Source organism: Marmota flaviventris, chromosome 10 (assembly GCF_047511675.1).
Source record: "Marmota flaviventris isolate mMarFla1 chromosome 10, mMarFla1.hap1, whole genome shotgun sequence".
In the NCBI taxonomy this organism is placed as follows: Eukaryota; Metazoa; Chordata; class Mammalia; order Rodentia; family Sciuridae; genus Marmota; species Marmota flaviventris.
The window spans coordinates 34512199-34532466 of record NC_092507.1 but is presented as its reverse complement, the minus strand read 5'-3'; the positions used below and the strand labels follow the sequence as shown (position 1 = coordinate 34532466).

Sequence of the window (20268 nt, the reverse complement as noted above, 5' to 3'; positions counted from 1 at the left end):
ACATTCTGCAAATGATTGTTACAATGACTGTAGTAACATGAAATGTTTATGATGTAATGATAAAAAAAAAAAAAAAAAGTCTGGGACTGGGGATATGGCTCAAGTAGTAGCATGCTCGCCTGGCATGCATGAGGCGCTGGTCCCATCCTCAGCACCACATAAAAATAAAATAAAGATATATATTAAAAAAAAAAAAAAGTCTGGAAGAATTGACCAAGAACTTGGCTAGAGATAATAGTACTTGTGCTAGAATAATGAATTTATTACAGATTTTTTTCTCTTTCCCAAACTTTACATATTGGAATATTGATTTTTATTCTACTTTGCCACTCAGGGTTAATTGGTCAGGAACCCAACAGAAACAGCACACTGAGATGAGATAGTTAGAGGAAATACTTCCTCTTCCCCTGTTTCCAGTCCTTGACACCCTGGTTTATTCAACTCTCAATGATTCATTCAATGATTATTGAGCACCTATTTACTGTCTAGTGAGGAAAGCAGACTTTCAAGTACTGTACATAAAATATTTCACCATAAATGCAATAACACATATACATTGAGTGTTATGAGGAACACAAAGAAGCAATTATCTGCCAGGAGGGAGATGTGACAAGGAAGGCTTCAAAGAGGTTAATTGGTTCAAGTTGTTTTGAAGATAATCTGCCAAGACAAAAGGACCACATGTACAAAGGCAAGAACGCTTGGAACATCATGATGTGTTTAGGAAATTATAGGTGACTTTTCAGAGCTAGAGGGAACACTGGATGGGTGAGAGGTAGCACCTATGAGGAAAAAAAAAAAAAAAAAAGCTATAATGTATACAGGGCCCTGTGCTTCAAGCAGACCTTATGCTTTTGGAGCTGTCATCAAATTTGCATTTTAAATGTCTCTGGCTTCCGTGGCGGGTGTACTGAAGGGAGCAAGAACGAAAGCTGGGAAGAATAAAAAGAAGTCTTTGGGGTTTGGCCGGATCGGGAAGAAAGTGTGGTGCTAACTGGGCCAGCAGACGCTCTTTCTCAGCCCCCGCCTCTCCTGAATTTAGCTTACCCGCTCCCAGGTCTCCCTCCCTTCTCCTCCCCGAGGGCCCCGCGGGCGGGCGAGGCAAGGCCTGGGGTGGCCCTGCCTGGGTGGTCTCCTGCCCCGCCCCCTGCGGCGCCGTTACCTAGCAGCGGATCCGGCTGCTCCGCTCCGGGTGATTTGCCTGCCCCTCAGCCAATGGGAGGGCGTCGCCCCGGCCCGCTCCCTTTTTCTGGGACTCCAGCCGCCTTCCCGGCACTGCAGTCGCCTCCTAGAGCTGCGAGGTGCTGCTCAGAGGCCCGCCAGTTCCACCTACACGCGAACCCACTTCGGCGGTCCAGAGTGCCTTCTCGCCGCGCCCCGGGCCCGCACAGCCCCCCGCTCCCCCTCTCACAGCCGCCCCTGCACATTTGCACCCCACAGTGTCACCCACGCCTGAGCCCTCGCGACCCCACTGAAGCCCCACAAGGGGTCCCGCGGTACAGGGGGCCAGGCTAGCCTATGGGAGCGCCGAAATAACACAGGTTGGGGGCGTCCGCGCCCCCCATCCCCGCCAGCATGGCTCAGCCACTGCCTCCCCGAGAACTGCCACCTGGCTACACACCCCCGTCTCGACCCGCAACACCTCAGGTGAGTAGAGGGGAAACGAAGAAGGAAGGGTGGGGTCTTATGTCACCGGGGCCTCTGCCGGGTGTGATGGCTTTAAATGTGTCCTTTGGTGTTCCTGTTTGAAGACAGGTTAGAGCTAGCATAGCTGTGCAAGTTGTATGTATGTGTGGGTTTAACCTCCGTGTCCACATGACAGCAGGTGTGTGTGTGTGTGTGTGTGTGTGTGTGTGTGTGTGTCCTATTTTCAGAAAATGGGTCTGTGCCTTCCTCAGGTGTTGTGGGAAGGTAGAGGGGAATAGCGTTAAATCTTACAATCTAAGCCTATGTCTGCAGGTGCTCCCTGCCCTACCTCAAGAAGCATGGGCTTGGCAGAGGGTGTATACAGGGAGAGAAGGGAAGGCTTTCTTGCTGTTACAGTGACACCTGACTGACCCTTCTCTTTCTGTCCCAGATCCTAGCTGGGAGCCTGAAGGCTCCACTCTGGCTTCGTGCTTACTTCCAGGGCCTGCTCTTCTCTCTGGGCTGTGGGATCCAGAAACACTGTGGCAAAGTGCTCTTCCTAGGATTGTTGGCCTTTGGGGCCCTGGCACTGGGTCTCCGCGTGGCCGTTATTGAGACAGACCTAGAACAGCTCTGGGTGGAAGGTGAGTTATGGACACTAGCTATAGCTGCTTGGGCACTTTAAGCCCAGGACAAGAACAGGGCAAGGAGCTGGCCACTGAGCCCTAGCAGGCCTGGCCAAAGATCTAGAGGGGAATCTATGGCCCAGAGTCTGTACACCTGGGCATGTTGGAGCACCTGTACCATAACTACAGGTGATAGCATCCTTTAATGTGTATGTTGAATTCGTTTATCTGTGATTATATGTATTTATTTAGCATTTTTTGTCAACCTTCTCTGTGTATATTTTTATGGTATAACAGCAACTAGAATAAGACTCATCTTTCAGTATTAAGGAAAATAAAATATGTGCTAGGATAACTATGTAATAAAAGCAGGATATGATTATGATGTGTAAGAGAAGGCAGAGAAGCCAGGCATGGTGGCACACACCTGTAATCCTAGCAACTTGGGAGACTGAGGCCACCTGAGCAACTTGGTAAGACCCTGCCTCAAAATAAAATTTTAAAAAAGGTCTGTGGATGCAGTTCAGTAGTAGAGCACTTTCTCAGCATGCTAGGTCAGGGTTCAGTCCCCAGCACAGCCAAAAACAAACAAACACACAAAGCAGAGAGAGGTGACTTCTGACTAGGAAAGTTAGGACTATAGTTCCAGCTACTCACGATGCTGAGGCAGGAAGATTGCTTAAGCCCAGAAATTCAAGGCCACTCAGGGGAACATAATGAAACCCTGTCACAAAAAAAAAAAAAGAAAGAAAGAGATAAAGAAAGAAGATTTTGGACCAGAAGTCTGGGAAACTGAATAAACCATCTGGCAAGCCTCTGGGGAAAGGGGTCATGCACCCAGGGATCCTGCAACTAGTAAGTAGAGAAGCAGCGCAGACTCTACTTTGAGGTTAGACGGGATCAAATCCTCACTTTCTAATGGAAGCATTAGTAAAAGTAACTTCTTATTAATATTTTTAGCATGAGACCTGGTTTTGGGACAGCCCTTTGACAGAGTTCAATTTTGCTCTGTTCTTCCCTGGGAAATTTGTATTTGTGGGCTACTCTAGACCTCTCTCAGCCCTGGCCTATGCTCAAGGGCAGGGCCCAGGTTGAAGTCTCACACCCTTGAGTTATTTCAAATGCTGGCAAGTCCTAGGATCCAGAGCAGATGTTTCTTAGAGTCTGCCTGCCTGTTGGTCTCCCACACCCCACCCCACCCTACCCCTTTCCTCTGCAGATTCTCATACACTCATGCTTTAGGCCAGCCCTGGGGTCCAGAGCAGATGTTTCTTTCTGCCTGCCTGCCCCCAGCCCCAATATACACATGCACATACACATACCTCCACTCAAATCACCGCTGCCTGGGTGGTCCCAAATGACTTGGATTTCCTGCCACAACTGAGGCAGTTTCCCTTTCCTTCCTCTTTCTCTGTTCCCCTGATCTTCTCCATCTAAACACTGCTTGAATTTCCAAGTTTCATTATCCTCTCTTCTGCCCTCCAGCACAGGAAGGGATAGACACCACCAGTTTTTATAAAAGCATGGTAGCCAATTCCTAGACCCTTTTTTCCCCAGCCCTTTTTATTTTTTTATTTTGAGACATGGTCTCCCTGTGTTACTTAGGGTCTTGCTAAGTTGCTGAGGCTGACCTCAAACTTGCATTTCTCCTACCTGAGCCTCTCAAGTAGCTGGGATTACAGGCATGCAGCGCTATGCCCAGCCTTAAACTGTTTTCCCTTATTACAGATATCACTCCGTCCTGTGTTGGTTGAGGGTGAGGTAAAAGCAGGATATTGGCTATCAGAGTTCAAGGTTCTCCCCAGTTTTGCCATGGTGAGACTTGGAATTTGACTTGTTTGCCTTTCCTGAACAACTTACTTTCTTTTTTTTCTTTTAGAATGGCCCCCGGGCCTTGTGCATGCTAAATAAGTGCTCTACCACTGAGCTACACCCCTAGCCCTGGTTAACCTTAAAACCAAAAGGCTCAGAGGAAGATAGTTCTCTAAAATAAAAAATCACAGCATGTAGGCCAAATTATATTTACTGGAATGAGACAGAGATAGTTTGAAATTGGAGCTATTCTTAAAGATAAGAAATAGGGGGCTGGGGTTCTGGCTCAGTGGTAAAATGCTCACCAAGCATGTGTGAGGCACTGGGTTCGATCCTCAGCACCAAATAAAAATGAAATAAAGATATTGTATGTCCACCTACAACTAAAAAATAAATATTAAAAAAAAAGATAAAAAATAGGGCTGGAGGTATAACTCAGTGGTAGAGCAGTTGCTTTGTATGTTTGAGGTCTTGTGTTAGATCCCCAGCACTGCCAAAAGAAAGCAAAGAAGGGGCTGAGGATATAGCTCAGTTGGTAGAGTGCTTGCCTTGCATGCATAAGGCCCTGGGTTCAATTCCCAGCACCAAAAAAAAAAAAAAAAAATGCAGAGAGAGGATAAGGAATATACAGCTACTCACGAAAGCAGGGCCTGCCTATGTATCAATTGATAGAACCACCATCCATCCACTCAAGCATCTACAGCTAAATCCTTAAGAGTCTGCATCAGTTCTCACTCACCTAAATTTAACGATTTGGTTACAAAATTCTTCCCTTTTAACCACTGTCACAACAAACCCATCCTTCCTACCCTTGTGGTCACTACTCTGGTTGAGACCTTTCTCAGTCTCCTGCAAAAAACACTCCTAGAATATTCATTTAGAATATTTTTAGCCACATGAAAGAATGAAAAGAAAGGAAGACAGGTGAGGGGGAAGGAGGGAGAGAGGAAGAAGATTGATCCTCTGTAATAGGAAGTCTGGCAGTAGAGAAGTTCCAGGATGGTTAATCCAGCAGCCCAAGGACATCAGCAAGGACCCAGGTTCTTTCTATCTTTCTCTGTGCTATCTTCCGCTCCTTAGACTTTTGTCCTCAGGCGATATTATCCCAAGGTGGTTTCTGCAGTGTAAGAAAAGGAAGTCACCTCTCTTGCATCCCTTTTTAAAGTGAGGGGAAATTTTACCACAAGCCTCAATAGCTGATCTTCCATTGGGGTTCTTTGGCAAAAACTGTACCTAAATGCTCCATTTGGCAAAGGCAACAGAATTATGTGATTGGCTTCTAAGACTACCAGGTTTCACCCTCTGATGCTGGAGAGGAGTCAAAGGCCTTTCAGAAATGGTCAGTTAAACCAATCTGTTAGAAAGGAGAAAGGCAGCCAGATGTGGTGTCACATGCCTGTAATCCCAGAGGCTTGGGAGACTGAGGTGGGAGGATCACAAGTTCCAAGCTAGCCTCAGCAACTTAGCGAGTAAGCAACCTAGTGAGACCCTGTCTCAAAATAAAATAAAATAAAAAGGGCTGGGGATGTGACTCAGTGATTAATCATGCTTGAGTTCAATCCCTAGCACACACAAAAAAGAAAAAAAAAAAAAGAAAGAAAGAAAGAAAAGGAAAGAGAAAGGAAGGTAGAAGATTTGTCAACCTCACCTTCATATCTGCCTCCACACCGCCCTTGTGTTGTGTCTAGATCTGACCAAGTCAGTACCCTGCTTAGAGCCCTTCCATCAATTTCTATCAGATTCTGTAAAGTCTCTAGAATCAAATATAAGCCCCATAGCACACATTCTAGGCCCTCTTGAGCATTGTCGCCGGCTCCTCCCTAACAATATAGAAACTCTAAGCCTTTGACAATTCTCTGAATATTCTGGGTCCCGAACACCTTTTCCTGACTTCTTCCCTGGGCCAATTCTTATTTGTTAGGCGATGAAAAAGTCAGATCATCTCACATCTCTGCTCAAAACCTACTATGATTCCCATTTCACTCAAAGAAAGTCTTGAGTCCCTACAACAGCTCACTGCCCTTACGTGTGAAATTTCTGGGCCAGAAATTATGAGAATAAATATTGCAATATTGCTTTCCTCCAAATAGGATACCAAATTATACTCCCACGGTAGACACCTATAAGCCAGAAATAATTGCCATCATTTTTTTAATTTTTAGCAGACTTCAGTGGTGCACACCTGTACTCCCAGGAACTAGGGAGGCTGAAGCAGGAAGATTGCAAGTTTGAGGCCAGCTTTGGCAATTTAGTGAGACCCTGTCCTAATTTCTTTTTTTTTTCTTTTTTTTTTTTTTTTTTGTACCAGGAACTGAACTCAGGGGCACTGAGCCACATCCCTAGCCCATTTTTGTATTTTATTTAGAAACAGGGTCTTGCTGAGTTGCTTGGGGCCTCATTATGTTGCTAAGACTGATTTTAAACTTACACTGCTCCTGCCTCCACCTCCAGAGCTGCTGGAATTACAAACATGTGCCACCTGGCTCAATTTTTTTTTTTTTTTAAAAGGGTTGGCGGGGCTGGTGATGTGGCTGAAGCCATAGCGTGCTCGCCTGGCAATGCGTGCTGCCCAGGTTTGATCCTCAGCACCACATACAAACAAAGATGTTGTGTCCGCCGAAAACTAAAAAATAAATATCAAAAAATTCTCTCTTTCTCTCTCTCTTTAAAAAAAAAAATAAACAACAACAAAAAAAAAGGGTTGGTAATATGGCTTAGTGACAAAACACCCCTGGGATCCATCTCCAGGGCCACAAAGGAAAATAAATATATATATAAAATGGTAGATAGTTACTTGTTGCTGTTTAAACTTATAGGATTACCTACCAGATAGACTCCTTTTCCATGTTGGTTAACCAGTTATGTTTTCCCTTTGGTGAAGGTGCAAAAGTTTTTACCAAGCTTACTATTGATTTTGATATCCTCCTTCCCCTATTCTCCTGTTTCCTCTGTACTTACTCATAATCTTTTCTTTTTCTCTAGTTTTTTCTCATTTTTTTTTTCACTTTTGGCAATTATTGAATAACAACTCCACATCTGCACATACCATGAGCCAGGCAATTTCCTAAGTGCTTTTCCTGTATTGATTCTAAACTTACCGAGAGAGGGGCATTGTTCCCATCTTGCAGATAAGTAAATTGAGACTCAGAGAGAATAAGTAATTTGTCCAAGACACAGAATAAGTGTTGGAGCCAGGACTCAAAACCAAGTCTTCTGTACAATGGATGTACAGAAGAAAACAAAGGCTCTATTTAATACATCCTTGTTCTGATCAATACATCCTAGTTCATCTGTCCTCATATCTATCCCTTGTCAGCTGAGGTTTATATTTTCCTCTTCCTCACCCACCACCCCACCAAGAATTTATTGGTCTCACTATATATTTTTAAATGACAGTGTTTCTTTCTTTTACATTCTTATGGTTCTGTCTGGTCCACAATGATGCGATCTCCTGAGTGAGGAGATTATATGGGTTTGAAAAAGAGATTAGGGTTGGGTACAGTGGCACACATCTGTAATCCCAGCAGCTCAGAAGGCTGAGGCAGGAGGATTGCAAGTTCAAAGCCAGCCTCAGCAAAGCAAAAAACTAAGCAACTCAGCAAGACTGTGTCTCTAAATAAAATACAAAATAGGGCTGGAAATGTGGCTCAGTGGCTGAGCTCAATCCCCAGTACCACCCCGCAAAAAGAGAGAGAGAGAGATTGGGAAACTAGAGATGAGTGGTGCATATCTATAATACCAACTACCTGGGAGGCTGAGGCAGAAAAATTGCTTGAGTCCAGGGAATCAAGACAGCTGGGCAACATAGTGAGACCCTATCTCTCAAAAGAAAAAAGAAAGAGATAGAGATTGGGGACTATGATAATCCTGAATGAGACTAGAGTCTCAGAGAAGCAGCCATGTATTGGTCCCAGGAATAGGAGCAACCAGCAAAAAGAGACCCCCAGACAAGTGGAAGCAGAAGTAGGTCTGAGACCAGAACAAGTCCACAAAACTCCTAGGTTGTGGCCCTCATCTTCCTCCAAGTCATAGTTAGGTTATATCCCCTCACAATGTCCCCACCTTCCCCAGGCCCCACCAGAACTCCTTTGCCAGCATAATTCAGGACAGGACTTGAGGAATGCTAAGATCAAGGAGACTGAGGCAGGTCTGGCACCAGGAAGTCTGACTCATAGTCTGTATGATGAGGCTAATGAAGGGGATCTGGACTCCTTGGCCCACTTGATTTCACCTCTGCCAGGGCACACAAACTGCTCCCATGTACTTCCTTTCTGAGTGGGTGGAAGCATCACACTGAAAGACTGGTCCTCCCTGTCACCTGTGCCACTGTGAGGCCCATCATTACCAGACACTGCCATTCCTGACCCTTCCAGAGCAGTTTGCAGAAAGGTGTGTGAGTGTAAATCACCAGGCAGGGCAACCCGAAGGAAGAACAGCCCTGACCCAAGACGTGTTCTTTTAGAAAACCCTCTCTGCTGGCAGCTTCCCTACTGGCCCCTGTTGTCCCTCCTTGACCTGCAGACCAGAGCAGAGAGAGACAGTGAGAGTTCCTTACCAGAATACTCCTATAACCTGGCCCAGCTCATGCTGATTCTCATTTTTAAGTTTTTGCCCCAAACCAGCCAACCTATTTCATGCCTAAACCCTGGACCACACAGGAAATCCATAAAGCCGTGCAGCTGAGGTCTCCCCACTTCCCTGGCAGGACTCCAGACTCTGAGAAAAGGGGCAGACAGAAGCTTGGAAGCCAGCCAGGGCCTTAGCAAGGCCATGGGGAGAAGGCCCAGGGCCTCAGCAGTGTTTCTCCCCCTTGTCTGGGAGCCCTAGGAAGTAGGAACCTCCAAGACCCCTTTCTGCAGCTTTCTCTCTGCTCTGGCAGTGGGAAGCCGGGTGAGCCAAGAGTTGCATTATACCAAGGAGAAGCTGGGAGAGGAGGCCTCGTATACCTCCCAGATGTTGATTCAGACTCCACGCCAGGACGGGGAGAACATCCTCACGCCTGAGGCGCTTGGCCTCCACCTCCAGGCAGCCCTCACTGCCAGTAAAGTACAAGTATCACTCTATGGAAAGTGAGTCTGGCCAAGTCCCTGAGTGGCAGGGGGGGTGGGGGTGGGGGGTGTGTAAAGCGTGCTGTGGCAGTGCTGGAGTGGGATTCCCCTTTTCTGCTGATTGCCTGTGCCCCTGGCTAATGCAGGTCCTGGGATCTGAACAAAATCTGCTACAAATCGGGAGTTCCCCTCATTGAAAATGGAATGATTGAGCGGGTGAGTACTCTGGGCTCTTCCATGGACTAGGCAGAGGCAGGACATTTTCCGTAGTGTGGGAAGGCCCAAAGAGACACTGTGGCAGACACCAGAGCTGGGGCGGAGGTTAGGGACAAACCTTGGGAGGATTCAGAGGGTATCTTACAGGTTGTGGAGAAAGGAGCCCAGGGAAGGACTGATGTGGCCTGTGGTATCCCTGGCAGATGATTGAGAAGCTGTTTCCGTGTGTGATCCTCACCCCGCTCGACTGCTTCTGGGAGGGAGCCAAACTCCAAGGGGGCTCTGCCTACTTGCCGTGAGTGCTGGCACAGCTGCTCCTGGGGTCCCACTTCATCTCCTGCCAGGGACTTCCCCAGAAGAAAGGAGGGGCAGGAGTAAGGAGGATGAAGAAAATCTCGCCAAGACTTCATTTCCTCTCAGGCCAGAGCCAAAACATAGACGGCCTAAGGCTCCACACCCCCTTCTCCTCAGCTCTAAAGGAGAGGAAGACCTGTCTCATTTAGACAAACAACATAGATCTCAAGATCAACAGAGGAGAAAAAGATCCCCAGAAAGAGACTTTGCTAGGGGGAGTTGGTTAGGTATCAGCTAAGCTGTTGCCTGAGCCAGAAGAAACCTGTTGTATACAGGTGCCACTCTGGTTGCATGTTAGAACCAAGGGTGTGCAGCTTGGTATGGATGCCATGGTGCTTTTTTGGGCCCTTTCCATGTATTAAGTACATCTGTCCTGATGTCCTTGTCAGCTCCTTGTATCCATCCTCAGCTCACTGCAGCAGCCTGGTGAGCTGACGCAACCTGGTTGCTCTGAGAAGCTGAGCCTTGCACACCCTCCACGTGGAAGGACCAATAAGCACATAAGAGGAGGGTGGGGTACAGCATGGGTCCAGAGCAGCAGCTCAGATGGTGGGTATTGATCCCTGACCCTTGCTAACCATGGGTTCTCCCCCAGGGGCCGCCCTGATATCCAGTGGACCAACTTGGACCCAGAGCAACTGCTGGAGGAACTGGGTCCCTTTGCCTCCCTCGAGGGCTTCCGACAACTGCTGGACAAGGCACAGGTGGGCCAGGCCTATGTGGGGCGGCCCTGTCTGGACCCTAAAGACCTCCACTGCCCACCTAGTGCCCCCAACCATCACAACAGGCAGGTGAGCTCCAACCAGACAAAGAAAAGCTCTTTCCCTTACCTCTCTCTCTCTCTCTCTGGCATGTGTCCCTCTGTTCTGAAAGAGAGCTGATTGTGTTCTGCCCCCACCATTTCCTGGACGTTACCACTCTGCCCACGCTGTACTAACCCCCTGGAGTGTTCCATTCCCATTCATTTCTCCTAAGAAACCCTGAAGTGACCTATGAATCCTCTTCCTTTTTTAAGCCTAAAGCTAGACTTTATCAAAACAGTCTATACAAGGAAACTAAAAACACAATAGCTAAACATGAACATTTTACCTCCTTTCCCATGGGTCTGTGTGGCTCTGTGGGTGGTACTTTTCTCAACCCCCCCACATAGTTTTGCCATCCTTTCCCTGCAGCTTATATTCAGGATTCTGCTCCCTCTTGTGGCCTCCTGCTTACAGGACACCTAGCTGTTCACTCACAGAGCAGGAAGGGATTCAAGAGACCAGTTACCTACACTCCAGACCTGCTAAGCTCTGTGGCAGGCATGGTTCCTGGAGGTATGAGCCCAGGGACACAGTGATCCACCACCAGGGTCTTGAGCAGTAAACCCTTCCCTTTTCCCCCTCCAGGCTCCCAATGTGGCTCAGGAGCTCAGTGGGGGCTGCCACGGCTTCTCCCACAAATTCATGCATTGGCAGGAGGAATTGCTGCTGGGAGGCATGGTCAGAGACGCCCAAGGACAGCTGCTGAGGTAAGGCCTCCTCCCCTGGGAATTGGTGACAGACACCTTGCTTGGGAATCCACTCTACAGCAGGCAGCTCTGGCAAAAGCCTGCTGCATACTCCCACCAGTTGTTTGGGCCACCTCTGACTTCTAGTTCTCCTGCACCCCCACCAGGGCAGAGGCTCTGCAGAGCACCTTCCTGCTGATGAGCCCCCGCCAGCTGTTTGAACACTTCCGGGGCGACTATCAGACACATGACATTGGCTGGAGTGAGGAGCAGGCCAGTACTGTGCTGCAAACCTGGCAACGGCGCTTTGTGCAGGTAAGCATGGACAAGGACGAGGCAGGGTGCCCTGAGGCCACTCCCTCTTCCCCTGCCCTTCAGATCCACCCTGTCTCTCCAGCTGGCCCAGGAGGCCCTGCCTGAGAATGCATCTCAACAGATCCATGCCTTCTCCCCTACCACCCTGGACGACATCCTGCACGCATTCTCCGAAGTCAGCACAGCCCGTGTGGTGGGAGGCTATCTGCTGATGGTGGGTCCTGCCCTAGCACCTTGCCCCACCTCCACCCAGCACCCACCATGGAAGCCCCTCTCTGAGACTGTTCCCTTTCTCCCCACAGCTGGCATATGCCTGCGTAACCATGCTACGGTGGGACTGTGCCCAGTCCCAGGGTGCCGTGGGCCTTGCTGGGGTATTGCTGGTGGCTCTAGCAGTGGCCTCTGGCCTTGGGCTCTGCTCCCTGCTTGGCATCACCTTCAATGCTGCCACTACTCAGGTACACCAGTTCTGCAGGGCTGACCTAGGGCCATCACCAGGCTGTACAGTTCTTCCAGCTGCTCACCCTCTACTCCTCCAGGTGCTACCCTTCTTGGCCCTGGGCATTGGTGTGGATGACGTTTTCCTGCTTGCTCATGCCTTCACAGAGGCTCCTTCTGGTACCCCTCTCCAGGTAAGTCCCCATCCTTTAGCCCAGCCTCACCTGAGGTAGTTCAGCATAGTGGTTAAGAATCTCTAGGTTTGGCCACCCATAGTGGTGCACACCTGTAATTCCAGTAGCTCAGGAGGCTGAGGCAAGAGAATCATGAGTTCAAGGCCAGCCTCAGCAAAAGCGAAGCACTAAGCAACTCAGTGAGACCCTGTTTCTAAATAAAATACAAATAGGGTTAGGGATGTGGCTCAGTGGCTGAGTGCCCCTGAGGTCAATCCCTGGTACCAAAAAAAAAAAAAAATACAAAAATGGGCTGGGTAGAGCACTTGCCTAGCATTAAACAAAATAAGGGTATTGTGTTCATCTACAACTAAAAATATTTTTAAATGAGGGGGGCCTGGAGATGTGACTCAGTGGTTGAGTGCCCCTGAGTTCAATCCCCAATACCAAAAATAGATAGATAGATAGATAGATAGATAGATAGATAGATAGAGTAAAAAAAAAAGAGAGAGAGGGAGAGCATCTCTAGGTTTAAGTGACATTGGCAACTAATTAACTTCTTTGTGCTTCAGCATCCCCTTCTGTGAATAAGGGTAATAATAGTGCTTGTGTCCTAAGGTTTGTTGTAAGGATCAGTGAGATAATTCGGGGTGAGTGTACAGAATATCACATCACACATACGTGGCACTCAGTAAATATTAGCCACTGTGGTGTTATTGCCCCACTTCTACCATCCCAGTTCTGGAGACTCCCTTTCACTCTCCCTTAAAGACCATGGTCTGCCAGGCATGGTAGCACATACCTGTAATCCCAGTGGCTCAGGAGGCTGAGGCAGGAGGTTGGCAAGTTCAAAGCCAGCCACAGCAACTTAGCAAGGCCCAAAGCAACTTAAGTGAGACCTTGTCTCAAAGGGCTGGGGATGTGACTCAGTGTTTAAGTGCCTCTGGCTTCAATCTCCAATCCCCAATACCAAGGAATAAAGAAACACACACACGGGCTGGGGATGTGGCTCAAGCAGTAGCGCGCTCGCCTGGCATGCGTGCTGCCTGGGTTCGATCCTCAGCACCACATACAAACAAAGATGTTGTATCCGCCAAAAACTGAAAAAAAATAAATATTGAAATTATAAAAAAATAAAACTGATATGAAGTGATTTCCAAAATATACTGGGTTGTTTTTAAAAAAAAAAAAAAGAAACACACACACACACACACAAAAGCCTGATTCCCTCCTCCCCATGACCTGAGGGCATGTTCCTGCTGTATCCTGGCAGGAGCGCATGGGCGAGTGTCTACAGCGCACAGGCACCAGTGTTGCCCTCACGTCCATCAACAACATGGTTGCTTTCTTCATGGCTGCCCTAGTTCCCATCCCCGCACTGCGAGCCTTCTCCCTGCAGGTGAGCCATCATAAACAGGCAGGTAGACTGGGGTGGGTATGGGGCCTGAGGTGTGCTTCATCGAGCCTTTGTGCCCTCCTGCCCACCCGCAGGCTGCCATAGTAGTGGGCTGCAACTTCGCAGCCGTGATGCTTGTCTTCCCAGCTATCCTCAGCCTAGACCTGCATCGGCGCCACTGCCAGCGCCTTGATGTGTTCTGCTGCTTCTCTAGGTACTGTCCCTGTGTGCCCACCCCTCTCCTCCCATGAACCCACCCCAGCTTGTCCCCTCATAGGCATTTCAAGTCAGGGACCAACCTGTTATCCACACTCTCTGCCTCTTCTAGCCCCTGTTCTGCTCGAGTGATTCAGATTCTGCCCCAGGAGCTGGGAGATAGGACAGTGCCAGTGGGCATTGCCCACCTGACCACCACGGTACAAGCTTTCACCAACTGTGAAGCCAGCAGCCAGCATGTGGTCACCATCCTGCCTCCCCAAGCCCAGCTGGTACCCCCACCTTCTGACCCACTGAGCTCTGAGCTCTTCAGTCCCGTGGGGTCCACACGGGACCTTCTAGGCCAAGAGGAGGGAATTGGGCCAAAGGCAGCCCGCAAGTCCCTCCCTTGTGCCCGTTGGAATCTTGCTCATTTCGCCCGCTATCAGTTTGCACCCCTGCTCCTCCAGTCACATGCCAAGGTGAGACTGGGTGGGGGAGGCCAGAGGCTCAGTATTTGTGGGCCCCAAAAAGGGCAGAGGGCCTGGCCTACTACCTGAGGACGGGAGGACAGACCTGGGCCCCTGGCTTAGTTGCTGTTTCCCACAGGCCATAGTGCTGATGTTCTTTGGGGCTCTTCTGGGCCTGAGCCTCTATGGAGCCACCTTGGTGCAGGACGGGCTGGCCCTGACAGACGTGGTGCCTCGGGGCACCAAGGAACATGCCTTCCTGAGCGCCCAGCTCAGGTACTTCTCCCTGTATGAGGTGGCCCTGGTGACCCAGGGTGGCTTTGACTACGCTCACTCCCAACGTGCCCTCTTTGATCTGCACCAGCGCTTCAGTTCCCTCAAGGCTGTGCTGCCCCCGCCTGCCACTCAGGCACCCCGCACCTGGCTGCACTATTACCGCAACTGGCTACAGGGTGAGAGGCCAGGAGATTGGCAGGGAGTGTTGCTGCAGGGAAAAGCCCCCTCTGGCCCCAGGCTAATTGTGCCCTAACCTATTCCCTAGGAATCCAGGCTGCATTTGACCAGGACTGGGCTTCCGGGCGCATTACCTACCATTCATACCGCAATGGCTCTGAGGATGGGGCCCTGGCCTACAAGCTGCTCATCCAGACTGGGAATGCCCAGGAGCCTCTGGATTTCAGCCAGGTTGGAAGAGGGCTAGAATAGTCAGGGAGCACAGAGGGGCTCTAGATCTCATGGCCAAGGCCTTCAGCCCTCTCTGCCTCTACAGCTGACCACAAGAAGGCTGGTGGACAAGGATGGACTGATTCCACCGGAGCTTTTCTACATGGGGTTAACTGTGTGGGTGAGCAGTGACCCCCTGGGTCTGGCAGCCTCACAGGCCAACTTCTACCCCCCACCTCCTGAATGGCTACATGACAAATATGACACCACTGGGGAGAACCTTCGCAGTGAGTCCTGGGGGGAACTCACCTAGAGCCATGGCCCTGACCCTAAGCCCTGCCCACTGTTCCTGTGCTCACCGTCTGCCTCCCTCTGCCCACTCTCTCCTCCCCTCCACAGTCCCAGCAGCCCAGCCCCTGGAGTTTGCCCAGTTCCCATTCCTACTGCGTGGCCTCCAGAAGACTGCAGACTTTGTAGAGGCCATCGAGGGGGCCCGGGCAGCATGCACTGAGGCAGGCCAGGCAGGGGTACGTGCCTACCCCAGCGGCTCCCCTTTCCTCTTCTGGGAGCAGTACCTGGGCCTGCGGCGCTGCTTCCTGCTGGCTGTCTGTATCCTGCTGGTGTGCACTTTCCTGGTCTGTGCCCTGCTGCTACTCAACCCCTGGACAGCTGGCCTCATAGTGAGTACCTGCAGGGGTGGGGTCAGAGAGACTCAGTGGCAACTCACCCTGCCCTGTCCAGCCCGACATTCCTCCTTCCAGGAGCCCCCAATGAGCCCTCTTCTCCCCAGGTGCTGGTCCTGATGATGATGACTGTGGAACTCTTTGGTATCATGGGTTTCCTGGGCATCAAGCTGAGTGCCATCCCCGTGGTGATCCTCGTGGCCTCTATAGGAATTGGTGTCGAGTTCACAGTCCACGTGGCTCTGGTGAGCACAGGCACTGGGGGAGGGTTGGGCCGCTGACTCAGTATTCAACAAATATGTTTCAAGCACCTCTGTGAGAGGCACTATTTAGGAACTGGAGCTGGGCCAGGCAAGATGGCACAAGCTTATAATCCCACCTACTTGGGAGGCCAAGGCAAGAGGATTGAAAGTTCAAAGCCAGCCTGGGCAACTTAGCAAGACCTTTTCTCAAAAAATGAAAAGGGCTAGAGATACAGCTTATGGGTAGAGCACTTGCCTAGAGCACAGGAGACTCTGTGTTCATTCCCCAGCACTGCAAGAAGCAGCGGGGGAGCGGGGACATAGATGCTAGAAACAAGGAGGGCACAGGCCTCCCTCAAAGTTGTGCGTTCTCTAACAGAAGAATGGGGCCTAAACGAAGTGGAAACACCAACACAAACCAACCAGGCCCCACAAACAACTCCTGTGTTTTACCCCCACATAACCCTATTATTACTCTGATTATAAAAATGATATATGCTCCTTGAACAGGACAACAAAAAGGCAGGGGATGTAGTTCAGTGGTTGAATGCTTGCCTAGCACAGATGTGGCCTTGGGTTCAGTCCCCTAAAAAGCTAGTGTGTGGAACAATACAAAAAAAGAATTTGAAATCCTGTGAAATGCCACCCTAAGAAATGACTTACCACCTCAGTGCCCATTCTTTTCAACCAGGGGTTGCCAAAATTTTTCTGACTTAATGGACCATAGAGAATCTGTTGAAATTCTGCCATCGTAGTACAAACGCAGCCATAGACAACAATATATTGATGAACTTAATTTACAAGACACAGTGACAGACTGTACTTTGTCAATTCTGTTTTGGACATCTCTCTGTGTCACCAGACACATCTATACAGCGTCACCTAAATGGACTCATGCATGCTTCCAGACCATTTCCATGAACGCAGTTCACATGATCTTCAGAGGGCAAAGGCATAGGTGAACCCTGAGGCCATATAAGTAGCAGTTGGGGACATGGGTGAGCTAGCCATGGTTGGCAAAGGAGGAGCTCCAAGACCACTCTGTTCCCCCAGGGTTTCCTGACCGCCCAGGGTAGCCGGAACCTGCGGGCTGCCCGTGCCCTTGAGCACACATTTGCCCCTGTGACTGATGGAGCTGTCTCCACTTTGCTGGGCTTGCTCATGCTTGCTGGTTCCAACTTTGACTTCATCATAAGGTACTGTTGGGCTCTGGAGGAGGTGGGATTTGCCTATGATGGTCTCAGGGCCTGCCCTGCTTACTCCTTACCTCCCCCAGGTACTTCTTCGTGGTGCTGACAGTGCTCACACTCTTGGGCCTCCTCCATGGGCTCGTGCTGCTGCCTGTGCTGCTGTCCATCCTAGGACCCCCACCAGAGGTGACCACTCCCTTCCTTTGCTCCCAGCCCCAGAGACAGGGTAGGGACAAGCATAAGAAGGGACAAATTACTAAATATCCTCAGAAGTCAACAAACTGGGCCAGGCATGGTGTTGCATGCCTGTAATCCCAGCAGCTAGAGAGGCTGAGGCAGGAGGATCATGAGTTCAAAGCCAGCCTCAGCAAAAGTGAGGTGCAAAGCAACTCAGTGAGACCCTTTCTCAACAAAATACAAAATAGGGCTAGGATGTGGCTCCAGTAGTTGAGTGCCCCTGAGTTCAATCCCCAATACCCCCCTAAAAAAAGTCAATAGACAGGGCCCAACTCACAAGGGCCCTCCTAAAATGTGCCACCAGCTAAAATGGTAATAGTGTCTGCCTTTCCCCTAACACCATACTCCTGCTCCTTAGCCCTTCCTAGGATCCAGAAGAAGGTGCAAGGTTTGCCCCAGGCCTTGATAACTTGTCACTTGTGAGCTCTCATAGTCTACTAGAGGCCAACGAGGACCCAGCTTACCAATGATCATGTTGATCACCAGATGGGTGCAAAGGACTCTGAAGCCCCAGTACCCATGGGCTCATTGTTACTGGTGTCTTCCCTACAGGTGGTGCAGATGTACAAGGAGAGCCCACAGGTCCTGAGCCCTACAACTCCAAGGGGAGGCACGCTCAGATGGGGGATGACCCCCACCCTACCACAGAGCTTTGCCAGAGTGACTACCTCCATGACCGTGGCCTTGCACCCACCCCCACTACCTGGCGCCTACATCCACCCAGCCTCTGCTGAGCCCACATGGTCTCCTGCTGCCACCCCAGCTGCCAACAGCTCTGCCACTGAGTGAAGAAGGAGCTGAAGGACAAAGACCCTTCTTGGGCCATATGAAGTCACTGGGAAGCAACGGCTGGGGTATTGAATACAGCTAAAATGCATTCAATACCCTGGAGGGCCCGGCCATTGCTGTCTGCACCCCCTCTCTGGATCAGCCATCACAGACCTCCCTGGTATCCACATAGAATGGCCACCCCTGACAGCAGCCCAGCAACCAGTGCTCTTCTGTACCCATGGCTGCCAGGTGGGAAGGAAAGCCAGCATTTTCGGCTGCAGTGCAGCCCTGTCCCCCTCCTGTACACTGCTGCCCACCCACTAGACCAAGCCTGAGGGATCCTCAAGCACACTTTGCTAGTCGTGCCTCACTGCTTGTTGATTCCTGGGTAGGCTCCTCTGCATTCCTGCACACCTTCTACCACATAAATTATTTATATGAAGATTTTTATTTTTTTAGTATATATAGATGTTAGCTGTTCTGAAAGTTTTATTTTTAAAGAGTGAAATATATTCTATATGAACTCTTCTCAAGTGACTGGTGGTGCTTGTGTTAGCTTTCTGTTATTGTGACAAAATACCTGAGAAAATCAACTTGAAAGATTTATTTGAGCTCATGGTTGTAGAGGTATATGTCTATGGTTGGTCCACTCACTTTTGGGCCTATGGTAAGGCAGAACGTCATGGTGGTACAAGTGTGTGGTGGAGGAGGTTGTGCATTTCAGGTGGCCGGGAAGCAGAAACAAAGCAAAAGACGAAGGGTCAGGGGGCCAAATATACCCTTCAAGGGAAGACACCCAGTGACAACCTACTACTTCCTCTGACTAGGCACCACCCCACCTTTGTGTGTGTGTGTTGCCAAGGATTGAACCCAGGGCCTCATGTATACTAAGCAAGTGATCCTCCTGCTTCAGCCTCCCAAGTAGCTGGGATTACAGTGTGTTCCCTCACACCCAGCCCAAAGATCCCACTTCTGAATACTGCTACACTAGGCACCAAGCCTTCAATAACTGAACTTTTGGGGAACATCTCAGATCCAAACCATTTAATATTCTGCCCTTAGCCCTCAAAGGCTCATGTCCATCGACACAATATGCATTTAATTCCTCTCCAAGTGTTCCCATGGTCTCAACAGTCCAAGTACTGCTCAAAAATCCAAAGTCTCGGGCTGGGGATGTGGCTCAAGCGGTAGCGCGCTCGCCTGGCATGCGTGCGGCCCGGGTTCGATCCTCAGCACCACATACAAACAAAGATGTTGTGTCCGCCAAATACTAAAAAATAAATATTAAAAAAAAAATTATAAAAAAAAAAAAATCCAAAGTCTCCTCTGAGACTGAAGGGCAAACTCATAGCTGTGAGCCCCTGTAAAACCAAAAAGAAAGTTATGTAATTTTATGATACAATGGCAGTAAGTAAACATCTCCATCCCAAAAGGGAAAAACTGGAAATTGGTAAAAGGAATCAGACCAAAGTGAGACAAGGCAAGACAAGGCAGTGGCATGATGTGAGTGCCAAAGGACTTGGGCAGCCTCTCCCCCTATAACCTTGCTGCTTTTTTTTTTTTTTTAATTTATAGTTAGACACAATACCTTTATTTTATTTATTTATTTTTATGTGGTGCTGAGGATCGAACCCAGTGCCTTGCACATGCTAGGCAAGAGCTCTACCCCTGAGCCACAACCCCAGCCCAACCTTGCTGACTTATAAGACAATTTCTTGGGTTGTCTCCACTCACCACTCACAGTTGGGTTCTTGCCCATCTCCAACTTCTTTGTGTCTCCATGGCAGCTTTGACTTCGTTGATAAACACCTTCATGCATGACCCTCTCAGAGGAGGCTCTTTTCAGGATTTCCTTTGAAATCTTGGGGGAAGCCTCCATAACCCCTCAACTCTGCATTCTGCATGCCTGAAAAAATAGCACATGGACGATGTCAAAGTCTGTGGTTGGACAGACTGGAGCAGGACCCAGGCCTTTTTGTACTAAGGGTGAAGCAGCCTCTGAATTGTTCGATGGCTGAACATGGGGAAATAAATCCCAAGAAACAAATTCCCTACATGGCCCTATTGCAGCAGGACTCCCCAGGGAGTCAAAATAAAGTCAAACAAGTTTACATTTTTACACCCTTGAGTCTGTGATGGATGAGGTCTAGCCAATTCCTGAGATGCCTACTGCCCCATTGCCAGTCATAGTGTTAATCTCTTTAGTGACCACACACTCCTTAACCACAATTTTTTGTGTGTTGGGGGGGAGGTTGGGGATTGAACCCAGGGCCTTGCGCATGCAAGGCAAGCACTCTACCAACTGAGCTATATCCCCAGCTTAA

The 20268-nt window shown here is 49.4% G+C and overlaps 1 protein-coding gene across 2 annotated transcripts; it reads left to right on the top strand.

The window, feature by feature from the left end:
• Positions 1-1506: 1506 nt before the first annotated feature.
• Positions 1507-18472, top strand: Ptch2 (patched 2). 2 transcript variants are annotated; one of them, XM_027937304.2, is made up of 22 exons: positions 1507-1647; positions 2078-2270; positions 8944-9133; positions 9259-9328; positions 9532-9623; positions 10278-10473; positions 11071-11192; positions 11339-11486; positions 11569-11700; positions 11789-11944; positions 12026-12118; positions 13371-13496; positions 13589-13707; positions 13822-14170; positions 14298-14610; positions 14700-14842; positions 14928-15108; positions 15221-15501; positions 15612-15749; positions 16800-16942; positions 17023-17122; positions 17726-18472. In XM_027937304.2, exons 1-22 carry the CDS (start codon positions 1576-1578, stop codon positions 17960-17962), a joined length of 3594 nt encoding a protein of 1197 aa, XP_027793105.1. In that variant the 5' UTR covers positions 1507-1575; the 3' UTR covers positions 17963-18472. The 2 variants fall into 2 exon arrangements, with proteins under 2 accessions (XP_027793105.1, XP_071473880.1); XM_071617779.1 differs by lacking the exons at positions 17023-17122; positions 17726-18472 and having other exon boundaries at positions 15394-15501; positions 16800-16895.
• The last annotated feature ends 1796 nt before the right edge of the window (positions 18473-20268 follow it).